Source organism: Aricia agestis, chromosome 1 (assembly GCF_905147365.1).
Source record: "Aricia agestis chromosome 1, ilAriAges1.1, whole genome shotgun sequence".
Lineage (NCBI taxonomy): Eukaryota > Metazoa > Arthropoda > Insecta > Lepidoptera > Lycaenidae > Aricia > Aricia agestis.
In genome coordinates this window covers 27,091,026-27,117,831 of record NC_056406.1, presented here as the reverse complement: position 1 = coordinate 27,117,831, position 26,806 = coordinate 27,091,026, and the positions used below count along the sequence as shown (strand labels likewise).

The window sequence follows — 26,806 nt, the reverse complement described above, 5'->3', positions numbered from 1 at the left end:
ATTTGCAACAAATTTTCGCGTGGCAAAAGTATTAGCCTCGACTTTCTTTAAAATATTTCGAGGTGACAGTGAAAATTCGTTTCAAATATTTCGAGGTGATAGTGAATAGTCGGGACTCGGGGTGACTGCTGGCGCGGGCGGACGGAGAGTGAGAAAGGCTCCTGAGGCAAACAGAACATAATACTAGACAGTAGTTATACAAATAAGAATGGAGTGTACAATATAATATTATGATTTTCACGAATCGTATATTATTATGTTACAATATCTAAGTATGTAAGTATTCTCAGTTGTGACAGTTCAATAATTTTTTGTGTCGTAGGGTCAATCAGGCCGCAGCCCGCAACGCGACACGTGGATGCATTTCTAAATTTATATGGAATTGACAGACTTCAATTGCGTGAGAGTCATGAAAACCTGCAATTGAATACAAATTTGGAAATGCATCTACGCGTCGCGGTGCGGTCTGAAATGACCCTAAAATTTATGTGTAAAAATTCCGTGGGTGAACGCGTCACGGCGTTAGTGGTCGGGCGGGCAGGGGGGCGCGGGGGGCGGCTGCGGCGCCGGTGCGGGCGCATCCGGCTTGAGCACCACCGACGCTGTCGCCTCTGATGACTCCTGAAAATATATTAAAAGACAATTTAAAAATATGTTGAGTTAGTTAGTGGAGTGGCTCTTAAAATAAAAATAATATCTAGATCTAGAGCACCAAACAGCGCACAATAAATCGCGTCATCGAAGTTTCCGAGATCGACGCGAGTCGCGACATAATATACAGTCGGAAATGACGACAAGGGTTCGAGCCTACAACCTCGCCCGGTCGAAAACTTTTCACTAACATTGCCACATTTTTTTAAAGATATTAGAAGTTACATGCTTTAACTCATGCAAGTCAGTAATCAATAATCATATTTTTTATTTAAATTAGTAAAAAATACTAAATTAGTAAAACCTTAATTCTGAGTAAAAAGTAAAGACCCTACCTGTGTGTGCGTGTGCGCAGGTTGGGCGTGGTCGTGGTCGTGCGTGTGCGCGTGCGCGCGGCGTCGCTCCACGTGGCCGAAGCAGTGCTCGCACTCGTCCTCACTCTCCTCAGAGTCCGACTCGCCGAAAGCGCGCGGTTTCTCATATATACAACAACCTGAAACATCAAACACATTAATCCACACTGATGTTATACCTAAATGCGAAAGTGTCTGTCGACTGTCTGTTACCACTTCACGCCCAAACCGCCGAACCGGTTTTGGTTAAGAAGTTAAGCTGTCAACACACCAAAGCCGCCGGGCCCGGCGCAATAATCCGTCTCATTTTGAAACAAGCTTACCGGCGGCACACCGAACCCGCCGGACAAGGCCGGGGCAACAAACCAGCGGCGGCGGCCTGCGCCCGTTGCGAATTGCACATTCGGAACCCGCCGGGTTCGTGCCGCCGGGCTAGCGGCTTTGGTGTGTAGACAGCTTTAGGATACTTTTTATCCCGAAAATATGTACGGTTATGCGCGATAAACGTATTTTGACGCAACGGAGTTGCGGCCGTCATCACTCATCTACTTATACTAGTATAATTATTATAAATGCGAAAGTGTGCCTGTCTGTCTGTTATCTCTTCACGCTGGACCAATTTTTTTTAAATCTTGTATCTAGGGATACTTATTAAAATATATTAAGTAACCTCATTAATATTTACAACGCATTAATCATGTTTTGTAATTCATAAGATATGACGATGCATTATTCAAAACTGACTGTATTTTGGTCGGAAGTTAGTGTCTTCGCTCTAACAGCTGCACCGATTCTGATAAAATTTGTCATATTGTGTTCCGGGTGGGACATAGGATTTTACCCAAAAAAATGTGCTATTGGCCTATTGCTGTTTATCAATGTTTGTCCTTAAGATGTGTTGTATAGAATTAGCATTAATATTTCGTTTACGCATATTATTCCGTCATATGCATACTCACATTTAGACTTCTTCTTGTTCATGTGTTCATTATCGACGGTGTCCTCTGTCCACACCACCTTCTTCCTTTCTTTTTTCTGCGTTTGCGTCGGTTTTAGTGTTATCACCGTCACTCGCTCCACGGACTCCTGATTTTATAAACGTAATGCGTATGTATAAAATATAATTATTCCATTTATGTAAAAAAATTAGTATAAAGTTACATAACAATGTAAATAAACCTTTTAATTTTTTTCTGTATGGAGCTACATTCTCTGTAAGCAGTATGGAGATAATTTTACTTATGGCAGTTAATATAATTATGGCTTTCTCATTTTTGATAAAATTAAGTGTTGAAACTCCAAGGGGCAGCCGTAGGACAAAAACACTAATAACATTGTACAATATTATAATAATTATAGTAACCATCAAGAAGTTGACTATCATTGTGCAATTCAGTTTAAATAATTTAAAGTATACACAAAGTGGAAAAATGTTAAGCAAACAGTGTGACAGATAAGATATAAAAACCAATCTGAAGTGGTAGTAACAAAGAATTATCTATCTAATAACTTTATTACTAAGCAAGCCCTCTATTTTTGCGTCATGGTATCCGAGAAAGTTTTTCAGAACATCCTTAGTGTGCTGACCCAATGTGGGTGGGGCAGTTCGAGCTTCATTTCCTCCTGCGGAGTACACGGTGGGTGGTCCCACCACTTTAACAGTACCCGCATCGGGGTGGGGCAACTCCTTCACCAGCCGAATCTCCCTCACATGCTCATCCTCAAAAACATCCTTCATGGTATTCACGGGACCATTAGGGAAAGTGGAATTTTTAAATATTTCTGTCCACTCCTTTTTTGTCTTAGTGATGATCACTTCGCTGATAATTTTTATAAGTTCATCCCTATTTGTAACTCTATCTGAGTTATTTTTAAACCTTTCATCTGTGATCAGTTTCTGTTTATTGATAAGTCTGCAGAAGTCGGCAAATTGGGCATTGGAGCCGGCACCGATCACCATTTCTCCATCTTTTGTTTTAAATGCTTGATAGGGCACTAAATTAGCGTGCGCTGTGCCCCATCGCTGGCTCTCGATGCCGCAATTCAAGTAGATGTGGGCAAGGTTGATCATGCTGGATATCTGTGTGGACAGAAGATTGCAGTCAATCCTTTGTCCCTTCCCTGTGTTACTCCTGTGGTAGAGGGCAGCCATTATAGCTCCGAAGGCGTGCAAGCCTGTAGTGATATCCGTTATAGCAACTCCGGCCTTTACTGGGCTTCCGTTCCTTTCACCGGTAGCATTTAATAGGCCACCCATAGCTGCTGCAATTACATCATATCTAAAAAATCCAAAAAATGCTAGTAAATATTTATTTCAATGTGAAAATTATACCTTCATAAATATTTTTATAAATTTAAATAAGTATTTTAAACAAGATATGTTCAGGTTAAACTGTACTAACCCAGGTTTTTTAGCATAGGGACCTTTATTTCCAAAGCCTGTGATAGCACAATATATTATTTTAGGATTAATTTTGCTCAACTTCTGGTATCCCACATCCAACTGGTCCAATTTTCCAGGTACAAAGTTCTCCACAACAACATCACATTTCCGAGCCAAGTCATACAAAATATTTTTACCTGAAAGAAATGGTGTGTCATAAAACATGACTCAGGAGATTTTTTTAACTTGCAAATAAAAGTACTCTACTCACCTTCCATAGATTTAAGATTGATGCAGACACTTTTCTTGTTGCGATTTACGGATAAAAAATAAAAGGAGTCTTTTGAATTGGAATCGTTAATGAACGGCGGGCCCCATTTCCGCGCCTCGTCGCCGTCCAAACTCTCTATTTTAATGACATTAGCGCCGAGATCGCCGAGGGTCATTGTACAAAAGGGACCCGCTACCACTCTGGATAAATCCAAAACGTTCACATCGCTAAGAAGTCCTTTTGAATGAGCGCGACGTAAGAAATAAAATTGTACTGGTTTAGAAGCCTTAAAAATTACTTGCTTTAACGCGGTCATAATAGACAAAGAAAACCGTAAGTAAATGAAACTGCTCCTTTGCATCTAATGCTATGTGCTGTTGATAAGGCGTTAACAGATCAAATAACGTTGATAAAGTTGTTTTCCCAATAGTTATTTACCTCCTCTAAGTGTGGTGGGACTGTGGTAACCGCCGTGCTAGTCGTGGCCATTTCGTTGGTGTGTACGGCTCGTTCCCGATCTCCCATGCAAAAAATATTTTATTCACTTTATACTCAAAACATCTTATTATCTTCTACAGGTTTCTGTTTGGAAAAACAATAAATTAACACTCGAAGTTTGGTTGTGAAATATTTGCTAAATACATGAAAAACAAAAACATAGTACGGTTATTGACAGCATGTCATATGATATTGACAATGACAGTTGACTGGTGAGAGATGACAGATGACAAAGCATTTTTTTTCATAATATGGCGGTCGGCTTTTTAACCATGGCCAGTGTCAAGTTAAATATGGCGGGAAAAGAATTTTTTCGTGAAAAGTTTACAAAATTTCAAGTCGTTTTTCCAGATGATCGTCAAATCGAAAGTCTAAAAAATTAGTCAGTAAAATCAACGAGTCAAGTCAGTTGTTTAGTAAAGTGGTAGACCCTTTACTAAAACTTTCGATGGAGTTTTGGAGGGAACACAAAATGGCACGTTTCTTGGGGCAATGTTGTCAATCGATGATCGGAATACTGCTAGGTTAGTTTGCCCACCATCATAAGTTTTATTTTATAATTCCCTGATTAATTACATTATCACTATAATACTCTATAGATATTATTCTATAATATATCAAAAGCAAACTAACCTGTGGTTTCACCATCACGCACAATTCACTTACAAATCTGCACCACAATTTGCCCGCAAAAATACGTACCGTTTTTCACAAGTTCCAAAAAGTTACTGAATAAAGTTAGCAATACGGGGTATTCTCTATGTTACCAGTCATATAATCTATTTTCTGCCAAATCAAACAAATGTTGACATAATATTAAAATAACTCTGTACATCAAAGATTTGCTTAAGAATGGATCTTTGGGCAAAGTTATCCTATGTGGCAAAGTTGGCATGTTTCGCGGTATCGTAAATTCATACGAAAACTGGTTTTGGGAGGGGGGCCTAATAATACAAATATTTAAAATAATAATAACATTATTATTTACGAAATCGCTTCCTGAACATAAATTATAATCTTTATAGCAATAAACGCGCTCGATCATCTATAAAATCGCAATAAAGCCAATTTGTTTGAAGAGCAAACATAAATATGTCAGAGTGGCGATCATCCGGACAGGCCGGACAAGGCGGACAGGCGCGGCGTGCGCCCCTGTCGTCCATCGTCACGTCGTTGTTTATTAGCGGATTAAACACCACTATTGATACCGAAAATAATGTCGGCACATCGCGACATCCGTAGGTTTTTCACGTAAATATGTCGGCGCAAGAATTTACTGGAATAATTCCAAATTTTGGTAGCGTTTAATGTACTCTGGAACCGAAATAGATGGCACGTAGCAAGTGCAATGATCCAGAGACCACATTGTAGGTAATCTATTATAATAGTACGTCCGATTGTTATAAATTAAACATGTGCAATTAATCAAGATTTTGATAATATTATAAGCTCCATTAACCTAAAGTTAAATAGTCACTCAAAATCTCTGAGTGCGTTAGTTAAAGTACCTATTAGAATTTATTTAGAGTCCTTTATAGCTTGATTTACGATAGCAATAATACACAATCCGGGTTCGAAGGACCACTTCCAAATTGTTCTCTTCATAAATCATAATATTATTATTGGTATTCGCAAATTACGAACTACTTTCATGGACATGTATAAGCGGCGATTATATCTCATTTAGTTCTAATAGAAGATTGTTCTGCAGACTGCAATCGTTTCGTTGTACGGCCCCATGCAGGCTATAATATTTTCCGTATGCCGTCGGCCACATAATAATATGTAGGTCTATATACTGCAGTCAACACGAGTATGAACCAGGCACCAGCGTATAGAGTCATTAGTGAGGAGTTTGTGTTTAATTAATATATTAAGTAACATTAACACTCACTGCCGCACTCATAGTGGAACATTAATTACTTAAATAAAATTAATTCAAAATTTTGACATTCAAAGCTAATGACGTATGGGCATTATCTCTCAAACTCTTCATTAAATTGAAGCTTATGTAAATGAGTAGTCATAATTAAATGTCTCTGACTTCTGAGTACGGCGGTAAGACTTATCAAGCTCGTCGCGAGTCCCAATTCCCAAGGACTAGGGCGCGATTTTTTTTTCAGGCTTTCATATTTTGATACGAAAGTTATCGGTAGGTCCCTCGGGCCTCGTACGGCCCGTACGGCTGTACTGTATCTTGTACGATGACAAAGACTTTTTTATTTTTTATTTATTTAATTTGGGGCTGTTTTTTTGCTATCTTTTTGCTATCTTTGACAAAGACTTTACCGCAAGATGAATTGATGACGCTGAATGTACTTTGCTTATTGTTGGCGGTGCGCGTGTTAAAGTAAACCCATGACCTCGGCGTTCAGTATGATATTCTACTATGTACTTGTCCATCGAAACAATTTTTAACAAAATTGATAAATTGCAGTACTTACTTTTGCTATTGGTATTTAACAATAACTTGCCTGGTGTTAGAACTATGTGGCTACTCATGTGACCTTTGTACACCCTAGTCGGCAGGTGTTTATGTATCTTTAGCAGATGGTTAGCAGACAGCAATAAGTTTGACACGTAGATACCGAGTATGCTTGAGACTTTAGGGTGAGCGAATGCTAAAAGGCAGGGATAGCAAATTTTGAAATACGCATAGGATTTGATTTGATGGCACGTTTATTACGCACGTCACTTAACTGATTAAGATTTCTTCAGAAAAGGGCACATTAATACGAAAAGGTTCACCATCCATGCTAGTAATATAATGTATCAACATTATATTTTAACACCACAACAAGGAGCGCAGAATGTGTCTTCAGGGACAAATGTCATCAAAAATAACGAAAACAACGAGAGACGAGGTTTCTTTGAAGTGTGTAAGTGCTAGTAAAACGGCGATTTATCACATCCGGCAGTTCTACTGAAGTGGACATCATGGGGGGAAATTTACAGCCGGGTACTGACTGATTAATGGACAGCTTCTAATTTTTTTTATTCTGCTTCTTTAACAGACCAAAAGCTATGGCGCAATCATCCCGTTGCGCTAAATTCACTGTTGTAGATATAATTTTACAATGATTGCAATGTGTTGTGTGTACCTACTACACAAACGGGGCTAAATAATGCCCCGTTTTTTTATTGCTCGAGAATCGTACATTTTTCTGGGTAAAAAACTATCTTGATCGGTTCGGTGTTTCAGCAAAATCGGTAAAAGACAGACAGACATACACGCTTTCGCTTTCGCTTTTATATTATTATAAGAAGGAACTTAGATTGAATCAAAGTTTTTGGTTTATGATCTCAATTCAGATTCGCCTTCGAAGCATTCATGTTTAATGTTGATTTTATTTTTGTTCAAGTTTCTGCCGAGCGCCAAATTGATAACGTTGATCTAAATCAAGGGTGGCCAACACGCGGCCCGCGAGCCACATGCGGCCCGCCGTTACCTTGTGGCCCGCGGAGCCGAGCACATTAAGTAAAAAAGTTAATACTAAAATTACCTTAACATACCTACTATAAATTGCAAACAAACACTTCTTTTCTTTTACTTTTGAAAGAAAAGCTCTAACTAAGTTCTAATAGGAAAAATTAGTATCCGATTTTGCCTTTCATTCCACTACGAGTTTACATAAAATTTGGTAGTGCGGCCCGGGGTAAAATTCTACTTCCGAATTTCGGCCCAAGTGTCAAAAAGGTGGCCACCCTTGATCTAAATATTAGGTATGCATCTTGTAGGTATATTATGTATATGTATCTCGATGTATCTTTTAAACAAAGAGCTTTGTTTCTTTTTGTATCTCCTACAAAATTAAAGTATGTGGTGTTTTAAAATGTAGGTAGTAGATAATTTTATTAAACTTCAGATAATAAATACTTCAGGCTCAATAATGAACAGGGACACCACCTTTAAATGCAGTGCCGAATTTATATTTTTCAATGAGAGTAGGTTAGTAGTAAGTTCATTTTATTTCCGCCGCCCCATGTACGTTATCTGTATGGACGCTGCCGCCTCTAGGCTCAAGGCCCAAGGCAAATCCGAGGGTGTCTTTAAAGTTGTTCATAACTTATAAGCTCTATCACAAACACCAAGTCATATCCGACGTGATATAGTTACAGCCGGAACATACAGGATCTTGATACTTGATAGCTTGATTCTCTGATACAAAAAAAGCTTTTAAAAACCGGCCAAGTGCGTGTCGTGCCACGTGCAATATAGGGTTCCGTAGTACCGCTAGTTTTTGATAATATTTGTATGGACAATAAAATATGTATATTTATAACGTGCTACTAACAACATCATCTCAGATACGTTCAAAGGACTTTGAACGAAAAGTTCCTTTGTACTTCTACGAATATTTTTTTAGTTCTTCGACTATTAAGGTCAATAACTTATGAAGTCTTCTTAGCCGTGGTCCGTGATAGTTTTCCTTTTAAATTCAGCATATTTCCTACTCCCGTGAATTTTTTCACATTTCCAGAAGTAACCGTAAGCTGGTAGAAGGGGGGGGGGGGGGCGACGACGCCACTGGACTCTAACGATTTTTTCCACTTTAAAACTTCATATTTCACAAATGGATCCCTAAATCGGAGAATGATTGTTGAATACTTTTTAAAAAAACCTATTAACGACACCTCACACGGTGATGTGGACACAAATAAAAAATCACCCCCGCTTGATGTGCAGGGGAGGAACGTAAAAATTTTTTTTTTTAAGATTTTATCTACCATTTTTTCGGCGTCATTAAGATGTGCATTTATGCCAAATTACAGCTTTGTAGGCCTTATAGTCTCTGAGAAAACCACTGACAGACAGACGGACGGACAGACCGAAACTATAAGGGTTCCTTGTTGACTACGGAACCCTAAAAACACTAAACTACATAATACAACCCATAAGAAATGCATGAGTGTTTTGACCGAAGTTTCTCTATTAAGTATTAAGTGGTTACAAATAAGTAACCTACGAGATGACGCCCGCAACTCCGTTCCGCCGAATCGCGTTTATCGCGCGGAAACCGGGAGAGCCATGCTTCGGCACGAATGGGCCGGCTCGACCGGAGAAATACCACGTTCTCACAGAAAACCGGCGTGAAACAGCGCTTGCGCTGTGTTTCGCCGAGTGAGTGAGTTTACCGGAGGCCCAATTCCCTACCCTACCCTTTTCCCTTCCCTACCCTCCCCTATTTCCTTCCCTACCCTCCCCTATTTCCTTCCCTATTCCCTTGTAAAAGGCCGGCAACGCACCTGCAGCTCTTCTGAAGTTGCGAGTGTCCATGGGCGACGGAAGTTGCTTTCCATCAGGTGACCCGTTTGCTCGTTTGCCCCCTTATTTCATTAAAAAAAAGAAACTGTACATTTTGCCGGGATAAAAAGTAGGTGTGTCCTTTCGCGGGACTCAAAGTATCGCCATGACAAATTACAGCAAAATCGGTTTAGCAGCTGGGGCGTGAAAAGGTAACAAAGAATTAAGGGACCTTAACATTTATAATATTAGTATGATCAACAACGCTGTTGAATATAATAACAGCTCCTAGTCAAAAAACTCAAAAACCGGGCCTTACTTGCCTAGCTCCTGAAAGACAAAATAACGCGTACTGGAAGCGAATTTATATCTTTGGGAAACGCATTCCCGATTCCCGAATCCATTGATACCCGGCCGATACGAGCTTCAGCGCTAAATATAGCCCGGCTTATCATTTTCCAGAAATGGACCGCCAGGAGCGTATTTCAGACTACGAATCTGAAAATTCTGAAATCGCGTAAAAATATTTCGCTTTGAGATCGTCCCAAATAATTTGGCATGAGGCGCGTCAACAATATGGAAACCGAACCGGATAATTAATCACGGGCGGCTGCCAAAACGAAAATAAGAATTTCATAGAAACGATAATTATTCGGTATTCTTAAATCTTATTGTGCAGTTGTGGTCGAGGATCGGTCGGGCGCGGAGTTACCATGATCGCCAGCTCGGAGGGCGCCAACCTGGTCGCGACGTACATCATCCTGTTGCTGCTGCTGGTCGCGCTGTGGCTGCTCTATTCTGCCTTTTAGACCGTAAGTTCAGTTTTATTAAAATTAATATGCGATGTCGTGATAAATTACAGTTCCGTCTCTCAAAAGGTTGAACCTAGCTTCTTGAGTTATTCCATTGAAACGTTTGTCGTTTATAAAGAAACGAAAGAATATATCCACGTATAGAATATTTATACGTGGGAGAGCCATGCTTCGGCACGAATGGGCCGGCTCGACCGGAGAAATACCACGTTCTCACAGAAAACCGACGTGAAACCGAGTGAGTGAGTTTACCGGAGGCCCAATCCCCTACCCTATTCCCTTCCCTATCCTCCCCTATTCCCTTCCCATCCCTACCCTCCCCTATTACCCTATTCCCTCTTACAAGGCCGGCAACGCACCTGCAGCTCTTCTGATGCTGCGAGTGTCCATGGGCGACGGTAGTTGCTTTCCATCAGGTGACCTGTTTGCTCGTTTGCCCCCTTATTTCATAAAAAAAAGAATAATATCGCGCATATATTTTATTTTAGTTTTACATCATGTTCTTTTCCATAATTATTGATAATTTAGTAAAAATTGGATTATCGGTTCAGGCCTAAAGAGTTGCCTGTTTGTAAACATTACAATTATAAGATTAGGATGGATATTATTCACTTTCAATTTACTGGAATAAGGCAAATACGAGTGTACTACACGTGGGCGGAGCTGCTATTAGACGCTATTTTCACGGAATTTCATTTGTAATTTTATTATTAATACTACAAGGTTTCATGACGTGATCTTCTAAATAAAATGAATACTTACTGAAATAAATAATATAATACTGAAATAAATAGAAATACTTACTTAAGTTACAATAAAAAATATAAATGATAACTGGTAACGACAGTTACCTACCCATCGATAAATAACCGCCATGTAAATAAATAAGACAAATGCTTAAAAGTTAAACGGATTAATTGTGTTTTTGATCTGTTTTTTGTTTTAACTATTATTATATTGGTTATTTAATTATAGTATACTATTATTTCAAGTATCATAATATTAGTTATTTGTCTTTGTAGTTAGACACTTACTAGAAATTATAATAATAATTGTGATGTTGCACTTCTATAACTAGTGTGTAGGTAATGTGTGTCTTTGCAGCTTGTTATTTCAACGTTTTACAGGTAAATAATTCTTCAAAACTACATCGTCACATTGCTATGCATGCGTACGACGCGAAGCGACGTTGCCCGTGTCACGTGTGCTCCGTTTTCATCGAGTGTTGACCCTTCTTTTGATTTTTTTAACACTTACCTATTTCAATTTTACAAACTATTTTCTCATTCTGCACATCGTCACTGCTAACAATAGCATGCTCTTCGAAAAAGTATGTACCCTGAAACAAAATTATCGCAAAACTAGCGGATTTGTCTGTGCCAACATACTGCAGACAGCGTCCACAGACCACTTTATATCACCAGACTACTTTTCCATCGCTCATGCAGAACCCCCACTACAACTCTTCAAAATATCCACTGACGAACATAAACCTCCTTCTTGGAAGTCAAAAAGTATTTTTTTTTGGAAAGGCCCCGTGCGAGATTCTTACGTCGCGTCGGTTCTTCTGGCCGGGTTAGTTGCCGAACCGGTGGTAGGCCTTACGTTGACGTTCTAAAATGTTTAAGCGATTTAAAAAAAATCGTTTTCATTGTTAAGTAAGGCGCAAACCCCGAAGCATGTAATCCGTGCCTGTAGCACCGCAGACGGGTGCGGCTGCGGCGGCGCGGGCTGGCACTTGGCAGTCCGCAGCACCATGCCGATCAACGCGGAGACGGTCAACCTGGCCGCCACGTACATGATCCTCGTCATCCTGCTCTTCTTCCTCTGGTTGCTGTACTCCGCCGCGATATAGTGAGTCCTTGCACTTATTCATCCCTTAGGGGATGTACTATCCACCGTTGGCAATTAAGTAGATGAGTCGTACATATTATGTCGTACTGCCAGATATTTACGTGAAACTTTATTTTTAGATGATTTTAGTTCTCTATTTAAAAAAAATTAATGAACCCATCAATCCCCATAAGCTCACCGGTGAGCGAGATACAATAGAATAACAATAGATTTCCAAGGATCCACGAATCACGATCGAAGGATTAAAATAATGAAGACACATTCGAAATTTCGAATATATAAAATATCCAATAATTACTCACACGTCAGGTGTAACAGAAGCACTTCAAAACTCTTATTACGTGCGCGGTAAGGGCGCGGTATGTTACACTTGATATGTGGACCTGGGTTGGTAGGCACTAATTAGTATGTAACAGGGTATTTGACAGATTTTTAATTTATTCTATATTGTTTCTCTCCTTGTTACACTTCTTACAAAGTAAACAATAAAACAGAGATGCAAATGTATAAACTGTGAGCCGATATTTATGAAAATTTAAATCCTTTTTGTTTTTTGAATCAGATTTACATCCGTACACTGAACATTTATTATAATATCCCATTGTTTATAAGATAAGTTATCGTTTTACAACACAAAATTCGTAGACAACGCGCCAACGTCACCCCTGTGGGCGCAGGTACACAAACTCCGCGAGTTTGTGTACGCGGGCCCGCACCGCCCGCTTCCCCGCGGGTACCCCTCCGTTGCTCTGCGCAAGTACATTCGTTTCACTACTGTAGGGATATGTCATATTGCTATACTGTGGTTAAGGGCAGGAAATCTTTGCCGGAGTTTGTAACGTAGCGTCGCGCGTCGTAGCATGCCTAATGCCTATGCTATACATCTCGTAGTACAGCATAGGCATGCTACTAGGCCACTTTAATTTTGTCGCCCCAATGTACGAACTCTGCCGCCATCCTAGGACGCTGCCGCCCATAGGCCATGGCCTATACTGCCTATACATAAATCCAGAGCTGCTACTATGATAATACGCCTGTATTCTCTCGTAGCATCTAAAGGGCAGAAAGAGTTTCACGCTTCAGTTTAGTATAAATGTCAATTCCTAGTGATCAGGAGTAGACTGACAGAAGTAGACTGAACTAGTCTTACGTTGCTTTACGTTACAGGCGCCAACTATGTTAAAGTAAAATACTAAATCTATCTAATTATGTGTTTTAATAGCTTTTTTATGTCACTGACAAAAAAAAGTTGATCCACATAGCGAATGTTATTGCAAGCGGACGAGCGGATGTGGCGCATCGTGCCCGGCCTGAACAAACAAGCTGACCTCGTTCACGTATACGTTGTTCACGTACTAACAAATGTATATAGATATGCAGTACTAAACTAAAGAAATATACTATCGAAATAGGTGCTCAACCAGGCATATTGTGGTTTATGAAGATCACTTGAGCGCACCATTAAATCCCGCACGCACACATGGAGGCAAATGCACGAGTAGTTTAACCGAGTCTGCAGTAGTTGCAATTACTTTTATAGTACGTACTTTGTATTTCTTTGATTCGATTGGATCAATCGGTCGATTGGCAACTTAGTAGATATTGTACATGAAAGTTGAAATGCCAAGTTTCTTACAATCCTTTTTGTCGTCCTGTGCTCCTACGGAAACACTTTGTAACAATATTATTATCATCTAAGATGACTAGACGATGCCCGTTACTCCGTTAAATCCGTTTATCGCGCGCGCGCGCGCGGGAACCTAACATTTTTGGCAGAGTAGACAGAATTTTGGGGTAAAAAGTATGATATATCCTTTCGGCCGGGACTCAAAATATATCTTTACCTTTCAGCACAATCGGTTCACCCGTTTGGGTGTGAAGAAGTAACAGACAGACAGACAGACAGGCACACTTTCGCATTTATAAATTAATAATATATACAGTATACATATAAATGTACGGTTCCTGCACGATAAACAAGTTTTGACGCAACGGTGTTAATCTAGTTTAAAATGAATTAGTTTTCGCTAAGCTAGTCCGTTGGTTTTGTTAGATAATATATTGTAATAATTAAATTTCACTTTTATACCTTAACGGCCGTTCCCTTGATCCCGTTCTGTTCTCCCGATCTTATTTGATCTATCTCTGGTTTTGCCCTAGTAGAGATAGGAATAGCTCACATTAGACATTAGAGACATATATTTTATGTCAATTGTGAGCTATTCCTATCTCTAGTAGAGCAAAACCAGAGATAGATCAAATATTGGGAATGGCCGTAAGTCTTTAATGACTGAAAAAAGGTCGAAACATATTTTAGAGTGCTTTATGTCGGGTAGGTGACGTCACGCGTAGCAGCTCCGACTCGTTCGTATGCACCCCTTTTGATTTTGACCTCTTTCGTGTTATGGTGACCTTTGCGGTCAGAACCAGATTTATTTTCAAGACCAAAATTCCAATTCGTTCCTGCTGATCCTGAATCCAGACGAGAAATTTTTCGGAAACAGTCAAAGGTGTCCGAAAAATGGTTTTTCCGCGAACTCTATCAAATGTGCACTTGGTCGAAAATAACCCGGTATTTATAAATGTGATGAGGAGGGCGGAGGCGGCGACACCGGCGATGGGGGACGCGCGACCGGCAGTCAGTCACCGTCAGCCATGCCCAACCACGAGACCACGAGCCTCATCGCCACCTACCTCATCCTGGTGCTGCTGCTGGCCAGCCTCTGGCTGCTCTACTCCGGGATGTTCTGAGGTGCATATTTTTATTCTTATGTGAAGTGCTGTGAGCGACTCGCCAGGATAGATTCAGGATATGTGCCTAAGGTTCGTCGGTGTTTGTGTAACGAGAACTAACAATGTTATTAATTATTAGCAATCTTACAAGTAGCGTTTGCTCGTTTAAGTCCTACTTAACACGGCGTAATTCCTTGAAAAGATATTTTTGTATATCGTACGTTTTTATGGAACACTTAAATGTCGTTTCCTTCGATACTTAGTAGATATTCCATATTATGTGCGATTTTGTGTTCATAATTTGTTAGGCTTGTTCTACGTTCAAACCCCAAGTTTCTACCCCTTTTGTTTAGAAGAAAAGTGATCGTCTATTAAATGGCTATGAAATAGTCAAGAAAAGGTTATGTACTAATAATATAGAAACCTCTTACTTCTAATTAATCCGAAAGAAGCTGTCGGGAGAGACTCTGCAAAGGTCGCTTTAGAAAGCCCAAATTCAAAGTGTCTACTAGATATTTACTTATCCCTAGATTCTTTATTTTAATGTTTTTACCGCATCTACATCCTATCAACAAGAACAGTTAGACCACGGTAACGCTATCAGACAAACTGCCGCACTCAGAGTGGAACATTAATTACTTAAATGTAATTAATTCAAAATTTTGACATAAGCCCCATACATTATCTGTCAAACTCTTCATTTAATTGAACGTTAATCGTAATTTGTCTCTGAGTACGACGGTTAGAGGTCATCGTTGTACTGTCATTTAAATAGTCCTTTTGAATCCTTGAGTCGAAAAACTTTTACGATCTTTGCACTTCAATATGTGGTTGCAAAACATTTGCCACGCCCATGACACCCCCAACTTAGTGTACTTGCTCATAGCAAGTAGAACTCATATATGTTTTTTGTTAATTAAATATGATAACTAAAAATAATCTTCTCCTGACTTCGCCATTGAAAATCAGCCTAGTAGAAATTATTCAAATCCTGATTAAATTATTTTGAGTTTGAGAGAGTTTATGGGAGCTAGAAAGAGTAAAAATAAATTATGGATTGATTAAAGTTTAAAAGTAGATAAATGTATAAAAGGAATTATAATTAAAAATAATAATATAACAGGAAAAATCGAGTCTCCAATAATAAAATGAAGCGCATGTTGTTCGATGCGATGAACATTAAAATATTTTATTTTCTATTGTTGGTATTATTTTCTTTATCTTCTTCATACAAACAATTCAACACTCAAACCAAAATACATAACTCTGACTCACAGATGAAAAATATTATTTCAATCATAGAGATAGCAGATGTAGATTTATCTGGCGGCCCGTATCAGCGCCTGTCGAGATTTCAACAAACACCATCTACACCAAACATAAAAATAAAATAACTCGCGCATATCTGAATCACTGCCAAATCATATTTAAAAATGAAGACGAAATCTAAACGTAGAATTTTATTCGTCCGCCCCGTATTTACGGCGCCGTTAACGTCGATAGCTTCAAGAGGCATTACGTTTATTACGGCACGTAAATACTCATTAAAATAGTTTTACTGACGAGTTTCGAAGAATATTATATTTCAGAGAATAATATAAAGGAGAAAATAATTGCACTTTTACATGTGGTAAAACTTAGAAAGCAACATCTAAAACTTGCGTAAAGAACTTACTAACCGATTTCGTTTACTAATAAATTTCGATTGGTAAAAGTATGCTATTTGTCTTACTAATTCTTTAAGACGTGGAATGTATCATTAAAATACTCACAAATCATTATTATAATCTTAGAATACCAATTTTTATAACAGCATAAAACAGTCTCCTTGTTATTATAGCCCTGTTCATATCAGCTAGTCCAGACTCAATTACCAAAAGTATAATAAACATAATATTTTAGGGAACTGTTAATAACTAGTAACGCAGCGACCGGCACGGGCAGTAGTTATATTTTATGATCTAATAAAATAATATTTACTGATCATTCCGCTTTACGCGCTGTCATGTGGGTTCTAAAATAAATATTCATTTTATTGATTTTAGTTTTCATTTGTTATATTATTAGAGATGTGTAAACTGTAAGTGATTAGTGAAAATATAAAAATGAATTTCCCTAGAGTAAAATGGTTCATTCAAAATTAAGTGTGATATTCGGAGTTGGACTTGGAGGACCCTTGGACTATGGAGTTATTAATTCCTAGATGACGCCCGGAACTCCGTTGCGCCAAAATTCGTTTTTCGCGCGGGAACCGTACATTTACCGGAATAAAAAGTATCCTATGTCTTTTCCCGGGACTAAAAGTATCTCCAGGCAAAATTTCAGCAAAATAGGGGTAGTGGTTTGGGCGTGAGACATAAAGACAGACGGACAGGCAGATAAACACACTTTCGCATTTATAATATTAGTAAGTAAGTATGGAAGTATGGATATGTAATCTTGACTTAACAGCTATTTCCCTAGCACCGCGCCGGCCGGTTAATCATGATGAAAATATCTCACATCTCGCTTGATTACTGAATAAGTGTTACTTATATTTGCCGACGAACGATTGGCGCAAGTTGGCCTAACCGTATTACCGCGATTTAATTACATTTAATCTTTAATTAATCAAACTATTAGTGAATGAAGCGATCAAAAGCAAGTTGGCAGCGCACCAACTACGTGATGCAGAATGCAGGAAATTAATCCACATGTGAAACCACAATATCCTGCACAAAATATCATGATATCACATCAGTTAGCGGTAACATATAAAATGACTGACGTAGTTCTGTACATTTTTGTGACTGTCCCAAATTAGATAGACAATGTGGCATCTCGACGTTCCTATGATGGGCCAACATGAGCGATTGCGAAAGTGAAGAGATATATCTCGTGGTGGTATTCATTATAGATCATAGCCGATGTGATCTGTACGTTTATTTCCCGTTAAATCCATTTCAGGCATGCGCAATGCGCATGCTCCAAACCTTTCGCTTTTTTACTTTTACAGCGTGACTGTTGCAAGTCAAAAGTCCACCCATTTCTTTTTTTTCGCCCACCTTTGACAGTGTCTAGCTGAATAAAAAAAACACTGATTTCGCTTCAGTTTCATCTAGACATTTGTCTTCAGCTGTTGCAATAACTACGATTAATGGTGTAAGAATAATGATTAATGATATAAAAAAACATTTTCAAATCATATTAGCTGGCATACTGTTTACTCGGGCCTGCGTATGCGCAGCTATTTCAACCATGTGACGTGCAGCGTGCTGCCGGCTGACGGCTGATGGGCTCCAGGCGCCATGTCATGTTAATTTCGGACACCGGCTTTTAGCACCGACTTTCTTAGTTTGAAGCCACTTCCAAAAATGAGAATACAAACCCGTTTTTAAGTTTTTGTTAACACTTCTCAGAATCAGTTTGTAAACTGTACATCAATTGAGTTACGACATAATAGAATTGTTGTTTCCGGAATTAAAGTAGATTTGCATTAAGTGAAATAGTAGCAAAACCTAAAAAATTGCACTCTGCAGGCTTACAAACTCGTACTGATTTGTACACATCGTAATCTAGGTATTAAGCATAAAGTTAATAGGTGACTGGATTTCCCAAACCGCTCTTTTGCGCGGCAAGGCTGAAAACTATCTTATTTTTTCAAGATATCGTTTTCATTTTTGATTTTAAAAGTAAAACATAACGCTTATAATTTGGGCCTGTCCTTATTTTTTAAAAATAATTATTATTTTTAAAGATAATAAACATAAATAGGCGATTTCCAATTTAGGTGGCTTGTCGCCGAACTATTTTACTCAATATCTAGACCGATTAACAGAAAACTTGATACTGGATTAGATTTTTATTTTTATGTAGTCGTTTTATACAGTTGATTCTTCATAATATATGAATTTTATTGTACTAACTTCTGTAGTTTAGTTTTTATGACACAGTTTAGGTCTGTCGCGGAGAATTTTTAAATTTTGGTGGGATTTACGAAACGTTGTTTCTACAAAATACCATTGATCCCATAAGCATATAAAATACGCCATTTACTTCATTCAGCCACACGCTAACCCGTTTAGAAGGTGGCTGTGGGCTGGGTCGTACCAGTTTCCATCCAGAAATGAAAGAAAATCGTTTTATCACAAAACCCCTGATTTTATGCGATTTTGGTGTACTTTTAAATTATCTTACTTGTGGCAATAATATCATGTTGTTATTTTGAATATCGGTAGAGTTTTGGTTTGTTTATACTTAAGTTAATGTGCTATAACTTTAGTGCACGTAAATTTTTCTCGTAAATTCCAATTTTGGTGGGTAAGAGAGTGTGTAAATTTTTTTTTTACAAAATACCATTGATTCTTTAAGCATAAAAAATACGCCATTCACTTCATTCTATCACAAGCTAACTCTAGGTGGTGGTGGTCGTACCAGTTTCCCGTAAACACCTAATCCTCAAACAAAAATTTCCACCAAAATTATATAAAAAATGCAAGTTGTTGAAATCCACTCAGGTATATTAACTTTATGGTATTAAGCTATAGTTATTTAGTTGGGCTATGTCAAGCCAATGACGACTAACCGTGACCTGATACAACCCAACCAAATGATGTAGGTCTACCATCTGACCATGAATCAAATTCTCTAATGATACAAGACAACATGCCTAGACAGCTAACAAAAACAGTCAGAATTACAGATTTTCAATGGCACACAAAAAGCGACAGCTCAAGACGGATTATGAAACACACATGTTTACCTTGTACGTTTGTTCGTCTGTAATTCCTTTGAGCTTACATAAAGCGGCCACGTTTTGAAGAAAAACAAACATTTTGTCATTGATATTATGTAAACAGACGCGTTTGATTGAAAAAATACATAACACATAGTAAACATAGAACGCTCAAACTGTTATAAAAGTATAATCTCCTTTTATAAGCATAGCAGATCCTTAAATATATAACAAATTCTTCATTATAGCTAAGAAATGCCAAGTCGCATGTTGCTCATCTCATTAAGAGGATTCCACACCGCCATTATTTCCATACAAACGTTGTCCCCTGTTTCCTCCCTGGATAATGCTAGTAGAGTTATAATTTTTTTCCTGAATATCTACGGCCACTAATACAATGTCCCTATGTTTTCTTTTTTTTTCATAATTTAATTATTAAATAAGATATGAACGTTCAAAAACCCAAAAAAATGGCCAGATTTTCCAATGTGTTCAAACGTCCAGAAAACAGATTTGGATAGATTATACAAAAAAAGCAAAACATAGGAACACAGCTCAAACCTTTTTTTAATCTTTAATGAAAAAAAGTACTTAAATCGGTTAAGTTTTGGAGAAGGAATCAGGGGACAACGAATCGTTGATTTTCTGGATTTTCTGCAGTTGTCTCTATCACGTTCTGCGGTATAGGCTTGAGGTAAGGGAGACAGCTATAGATATTACACGTACTTTTTTTTCATTTCTCTAGCCGCTGTGGTATCCTCTTAATTATTCGTGCGAAAATCGTATTATTTTTTCGCGTCTTTTCCAGAGTAAGTCTCTTGCGAATATACAAATCCCACCAAAAACATTTCTTGTAAAATGTAGCCGAGACGACCACATAAGGTTTACCCTGGGAAAAAGATTAATATAATTAGAGCTCACGTAGAGCCAAGCTTCTGAATCTACATGGCCAACTGTACTGACCTTAACTTAAACAAATTTTACTATATATCAGTAAATCAAAATCAAAAAAATTTCGATAATAGCGTGGTGGTCCAAGCGAAAGGTAACAGAAATAAAGTGACGTCAGGGCTACAGCGACCATCTTTAAAAAAAAACGAAATAAAGACAAGACACTTTCATGTTTGTGATATTTAAATTAACCATTACTTTTTAAGGTTTCGTACCCAAATAAAAACGGGACCCTACAACTGAGACTTCGATGTCTGTCCGTCCGTCTGTCTCCAGGCAGGTATTTGTTGCCGCTATAAAAAAATACTAAAAACAAAATAAAATTAATATTTAAGAGCCCGTATTCTCTTTTCTACTGCTCTCTTCACACTCACTCAAAATGAGAGCGAAATCGGCAAAATTTCGTATACGGACTCTTAAGCTTAGGCTCCCATACAACAAACGTGATTTTTTTGGCCTTTATTGCTCGATATCAATAATGACAACAAGTTAGGCACTTGATACTTTAACAAAAGCCCTAATTATATGTCTACTTCAATAATTAATAATAATATTAAAATAAAATAAAAATTTAAGGGAGGCTCCCGTACAAAAAACACAATTTTTGGTCTATTTTTCTCCATCCGTTATAAACGGATCCGATATTACAGAACCGTTCATGCGCGAGACCGACTCGTACTTGGCCGATTTTTATATTATTAAAGATACAATGTCATTGTATCTTTAATAATATAAAAATCGGCATTGTAACAATGAGTATATTATGTAAGTACAACACTATGAATCGACCTTTAGAAGTTATATAATAGTCAGGTACGAGTATAATATCTCACTAGAAGACGCCGCGCCCGCAACTCCGCTGCGCCAAAATTTGTTTGTCACGCCGGAACCGTACATTTTTCCGGGATAAAAACTATCCTATGTCCTTTCCCGGGACTCAAGTTATCTCCATGCCAAAGTTCAACATCGTTTCAGCGGTTTAAGGGTGAAGAGGTAACAGACAGACAGACAGACAGACACACTTTCGCATTTATAATATTAGTATGGAAGGTTTTTTTATGAAATAAGGGGGCAAACGAGCAAACGGGTCACCTGATGGAAAGCAACTTTCGTCACCCATGGACACTCGCAGCATCAGAAGAGTTGCAAGTGCGTTGCCGGCCTTTTAAGAGAGAATAGGGTAATAGGGGAGGGTAGGGAAGGGAAGGGAAGGGAATAGGGGAAGGTAGGGAAGGGAAGGGAATAGGGGAAGGTAGGGAAGGGAAAAGGGTAGGGGATTGGGCCTCCGGTAAACTCACTCACTCGGCGAAACACAGCGCAAGCGCTGTTTCACGCCGGTTTTCTGTGAGAACGTGGTATTTCTCCAGTTGAGCCGGCCCATTCGTGCCGAAGCATGGCTCTCCCATGGATGTCGTTAGTTACATTGTAACTAAAGACATCCATACTTCTATTATTATCAGAGTCATTATAAGAACGTCGTAATTACAGGCATTTATAAAATATACACACACTGTTATGTAAGGAATATCTAATATATAAAATTCTCGTGTCACAATGTTAGGCCGCGTACTCCTCCGAAACTCCTTTACTGATTTTAACCAAATTTTATATGCATATTCAGTGGGTCAGAGAATCGGCTACTGGGTACTTTTTATATTGATAAGTGCATTTGTTGAATAATTACAACTCGAGACTGATGGCGACCATTGCTTGTGTGACGGGATAGCGATGGACGTTGCCATGGTGACATACTTATTTAGTCACTTCAATAAAATAATACGGGCGAAATACTTTATATGGCAAAGAAACGTTTGCCGGGACAGCTAGTCTTGATGTAAATATATCTGCTCCAATAGGTTTGAATGTGTAAAATAAAATTTGAGTAAATTTTCGAAAATAAGTATTTCAATAATTTGAAAATTAAAATTTCGAATTTCATTTTTTATTTTTATGTTCGGGCCACACTAACGTCAAACGCCGTTAATTATCGCGTTGTTGGGCATTGACGTTAAACGTTAGTGTCGCCCGAACGTTATAATATGAATTAAGTAAGAAATTATGAAACAACTAAAATTTTGTTTTCTTAAGTACATTTCTTTAGATAGGAAAGTAATGATCAGTCTCTGCATAAAACTACAAAGTACAAAATACAGACATACTATACTGTACTCGGCGAAACATGGCGGTAGAGGTCATTGACTCCAGTATACAGTATAGCAGATAAAATGATAATAATAATGTATTTTATGTACAGCTATCTATTTTTTCAAGTAAATGAATATTTAAAGGTGCACCGGGAGCACTCGTGTGTAAAGTAAAATTATAGATTTGACTTCGAGCATTGCATAGCAAGTTGACTTCTAGTTCAAGAAAATTAGCTGAAAAGGCAAAAATAATGTACGACTTTTATCTATCAGGATATGTAAGTTACAGAGTAAAGTTAAATTTAATTTACCCTCCCCCCCTTAAATATTTATTTTATTTTTATTAATAATTATTAACAAATATAATAAAGAATATTGTGAGTATTTCAAGTGCCTACTTGCTACCATTATTAATTACGAGCAAAAAAGTCCAAAAAAATCACGTTTGTTATATGGGAGACCCCTTAAATATTTATTTTATTTTGTTTTTAGTATTTGTTGTTACAGCGGCAACAGAAATACACAATCTGTGAAAATTTCAGAAGTCTAGCTTTAGCGGTTCTTGAGTTACAGCCTGGAGACAGACGGACAGACGGACAGACATCGAAGTCTCAGTAATAGGGTCCCGTTTTTACCCTTTGGGTGCGGAACCCTAAAAATGAGAAAGTACCTTTTTCTGTGCGGACTACGAGAGGTCTACGCCGTAGCCGCGCTACGTGCGTCGTGGTATACTCCAGGCCTACGCGGCTCTACGATACAAGCTACGACGGGGCTACGGAGGGCCTCAGTTTTTTCCAATTTTGTTTTACTTTAATAATAAATGTTGTTTTATCTTTTCGATTAAGTATAAAGATAATATGTTTATTATATTTTCTGCGTAGTTATATGCAAAAATTGTACATCCCTTTTGAAATTAAATAATGTAACAGTAATTAAAATTTATTTAATATTATGTTTCTATATATTTTTTTGAATTCTCGTTTATTTAAATTAAAAATAATAAATACATACATCCTGCAAATATTTTATATTCAGTGCACTTTAATTTATGAATACTATATTGTTTTTTTCGTAAATTCGTTGCAATTAAACTTATTTAAAACGTCTTAATCGCAAAAACTATCTAAGAAAGGTCTCGGGACTTAAAGTAACTTTATATAGAAATTCATCACAACTGTCTCAGCACTTCAACATATTCGCAACAATAATTATATTAGTACTCGTATGGTGACGAGTGTGTGAGTGTGAGTGATTGACGAGCCGTCGTCGTCGGTGTGACCGCAGCTGTTGCCGTGATTTATCGCCCAGCCTCACTGTCGCTAGCTGTCTGTAATCAGCCAGATGTTATTGATGAACCGATTTAAAAAAATAGAAATTGTTTTATAAATTCTGAATTTTGAATCAAATGTTTTCAGAACGTCGGTACTACTGGTGCCTACCACCGGTTCGGGAACTAGCCCGGCGAGAAGAACTGCCGTAGGAAACTCGCATGGGGTCACTTTTTAGGGTTCCGTATTCCGTTTTGCGAGAGAGACTCTTCCAAAGTGGTAAAATGTGTGTCCCCCCTCTAACTTCTAAAGTAGGGGCATGATAATTCTAAAAAAAATATATGATGTACATTACTATAAAAACTACCAACGAAACTTGGTTTGAACGAGATCTAGCAAGTAGTTTTTTTTATACCTCATAAATGGTAAATCTCAAACAAACAAAAAAAAATGTTTTTCATCAAACCTATGCGTGTGGGGTATCTATGAATAGGTCTTTAAAAATCATATTGAAGTTTCTAATATCATTTTTTTCTAACTTGAATAGTTTGCGAGAGAGACTCTTTCAAAGTGGTAAAATGTGTGTGTGTCCCCCCTCTAACTTCTAAAGTAGGGGCATGATAAGTCTAAAAAAAATATATAATGTACATTACTATAAAAACTACCAACGAAAATTGGTTTGAACGAAATCTATCAAGTAGTTTTTTTTATACGTTATAAATGGTAAACCTTAAATAAACTTTCATTAAATCTACTGAAACATAAAAATAGATCAAAACCCTTTTAATTTCATAAAAATAAACCTTATTGCTGCTGCGGTACCCTTCATGGGCGAGTCCAACTCGCACTTGGCCGGTTTTTTACAAAAAGTGTGCGAAAATTAATCTTTTAAAAATATAATTTACAATGTTGTAGCTTAATTACACTTTTCTAACTATTTATTCTCCAATCGCAGTGGACATAAAAACAATGTAATGTCAAATGTGGAAAAAAAATTCTGTGGAAATCCATTGTATTGGAATAAAACTAGGCAACATGTGCGCTACTTATATTGTGCAAAAAAATAGCTATAGTCTCTTTTTCGCTTGGGGTGATCGATGTTATGATATTGTATTTGAAATCTGAGAAATTTCGGCACAAATAGGCCGGCTCGGTCCCTAAAGCCTGAGTATTATGGGGGGGCTTAGATGTTAATAACTAAAGATATTTAGTGTAACTCTTCCTTGCCATCAGACAACCGTCTGCTCGTTATTAGCATTTATAAAATTTCAAATTTTGTTTGTTCCAGATGCAAGCGATCACGTAGAGAGACCAAAGACGATGGCGCCGGCCGCCGGCGGGCCGCCATGATAATTTAAGAAACCGTAATTAAGTTTAAGTTATAGTTTAATTCAGGGGAACATCTGCAGCCGTCCGACGTGCGGACACTCCCACGGGGGGAGGGGGAGGGGGGTTGGGATATAAAGACAACCGTTTGTTATAAAATGTTGATATTGAGTACGCAAATGTTACTGTTAAGCTATGGACATATTTTAATAAAGTGTTTTTAGAAGACTTGTTTTATTTCAAGATAAGCGAGACCTTACTTGTGCAGTCATGGCATTTTTTCCCACCATTTTAAAAATCTATTTGTATTTAAATTAATTTGTAATAAAACGAAAAAAAGTTTGATAATTCGTAATTTTAATAGGTCTTTATTTTTGAGAGCTGCAAATTCTTCCCACGGCTGTAAATAGTATACAATATACATATTACATACTACATAATTAGTATTAACCATATAAATTATGTTTCCGCAATTTCGTTGTGCCGAAATTCCTTTATAATTTTGTGAATATATAATCGCAAGGAAACATGTTTTTTGTGGATTAAATTTTTCTTGTCTAATAAGTCTTTACCAGGACTCGTAGTATATCTACATGAAACTTTATCAAATCTTATCTTAATAATCTAAATGACGTTTAATAGTTTAGCAATTAAAAGATAATATAATCAATAATTGGAGTAATAATTATTAATGAAATGACTTGGTTAAAAGATCGGTTTAGAAAGGTTTAGAAGTAAAATATTTTTTTTGTTTGGATTCTCCTTTGAATCTTTTAGTTATCGCAAATTATTAAAAACTCAAAAGACCAATGTCACGTAGCCACACTCACATAAATCATTTGAACTTTGAAGCTGTTTGAAGCATAGACTTAACATATACTGTCGGTTTGAAGTATGTTTCGACATTTATACATATTGATGAGTCAGTGCTGTGACAAAACCATAAAGTTAATATACCTAGCGGAATAGAGCAACAATCTCGAGCTGTCAAACGAAACCGAAATTGGTTTTACCCGTGTTTAAAAATATGTGTACGTATACACTTACACAAGCATGATTGAACAAGATTTCTATAAGATTAAATTGTCAACGTGCGGCACGTGCCGACTGGACGTCAAAAAAAGAATGCTGCTGTCATGTATCACACGTCTCTTTTTACCACGCAGTGTTACTGATAGTGACATCTCTCTTGCTCAGGCCTTTGTTTCTCTATTCCGCTAGGTATATTAACTTTATGAACAAAACTATGCTCAATAAAGCATTTACGTAACGAATAAATATTCAAAGTCTGTTTTTTCTGTCATGTGACTAATCCAATATCAATACTACAAATGTGAAAGTGTATATGTCTGTCTATTACCTCTTCACGCCCAAAACCTATCCGATTTTGTAGAAATTTTGTAAGGAGATTTGAGTCCCGGGAAAGGACGTAAGATTTTTATCCCGGAAAAATGTACGGTTCTTGCGCGATAAATGAATTTTGACGCAACGGAGTTGCGGGCGTCATCTAGTTCCACGTAAATATAAACAGTACAGGCCGACTAGACAAGTGGCAAGCGATTATCGTAAACGCCAACAAAATGTATGCTATTTGACATAAGTC

At 37.7% G+C, this 26,806-nt stretch overlaps 1 protein-coding gene and 1 long non-coding RNA gene across 2 annotated transcripts; one reads left to right on the top strand and one right to left on the bottom strand.

The window, feature by feature from the left end:
- Positions 1-223: 223 nt before the first annotated feature.
- On the bottom strand, positions 224-3,858 carry LOC121731917 (succinate--hydroxymethylglutarate CoA-transferase-like). The gene is given in 6 exon segments (XM_042121609.1): positions 224-621; positions 987-1,144; positions 1,964-2,087; positions 2,473-3,283; positions 3,407-3,584; positions 3,659-3,858. Coding segments are annotated over 6 exon segments (1,545 nt in total). The 5' UTR covers positions 3,834-3,858; the 3' UTR covers positions 224-522.
- Positions 3,859-14,689: 10,831 nt separating this feature from the next.
- Positions 14,690-25,429, top strand: LOC121731920. Its single transcript, XR_006036302.1, has 2 exons — positions 14,690-14,819; positions 25,166-25,429. It is a non-coding gene; the product is annotated as an uncharacterized LOC121731920 (long non-coding RNA).
- The last annotated feature ends 1,377 nt before the right edge of the window (positions 25,430-26,806 follow it).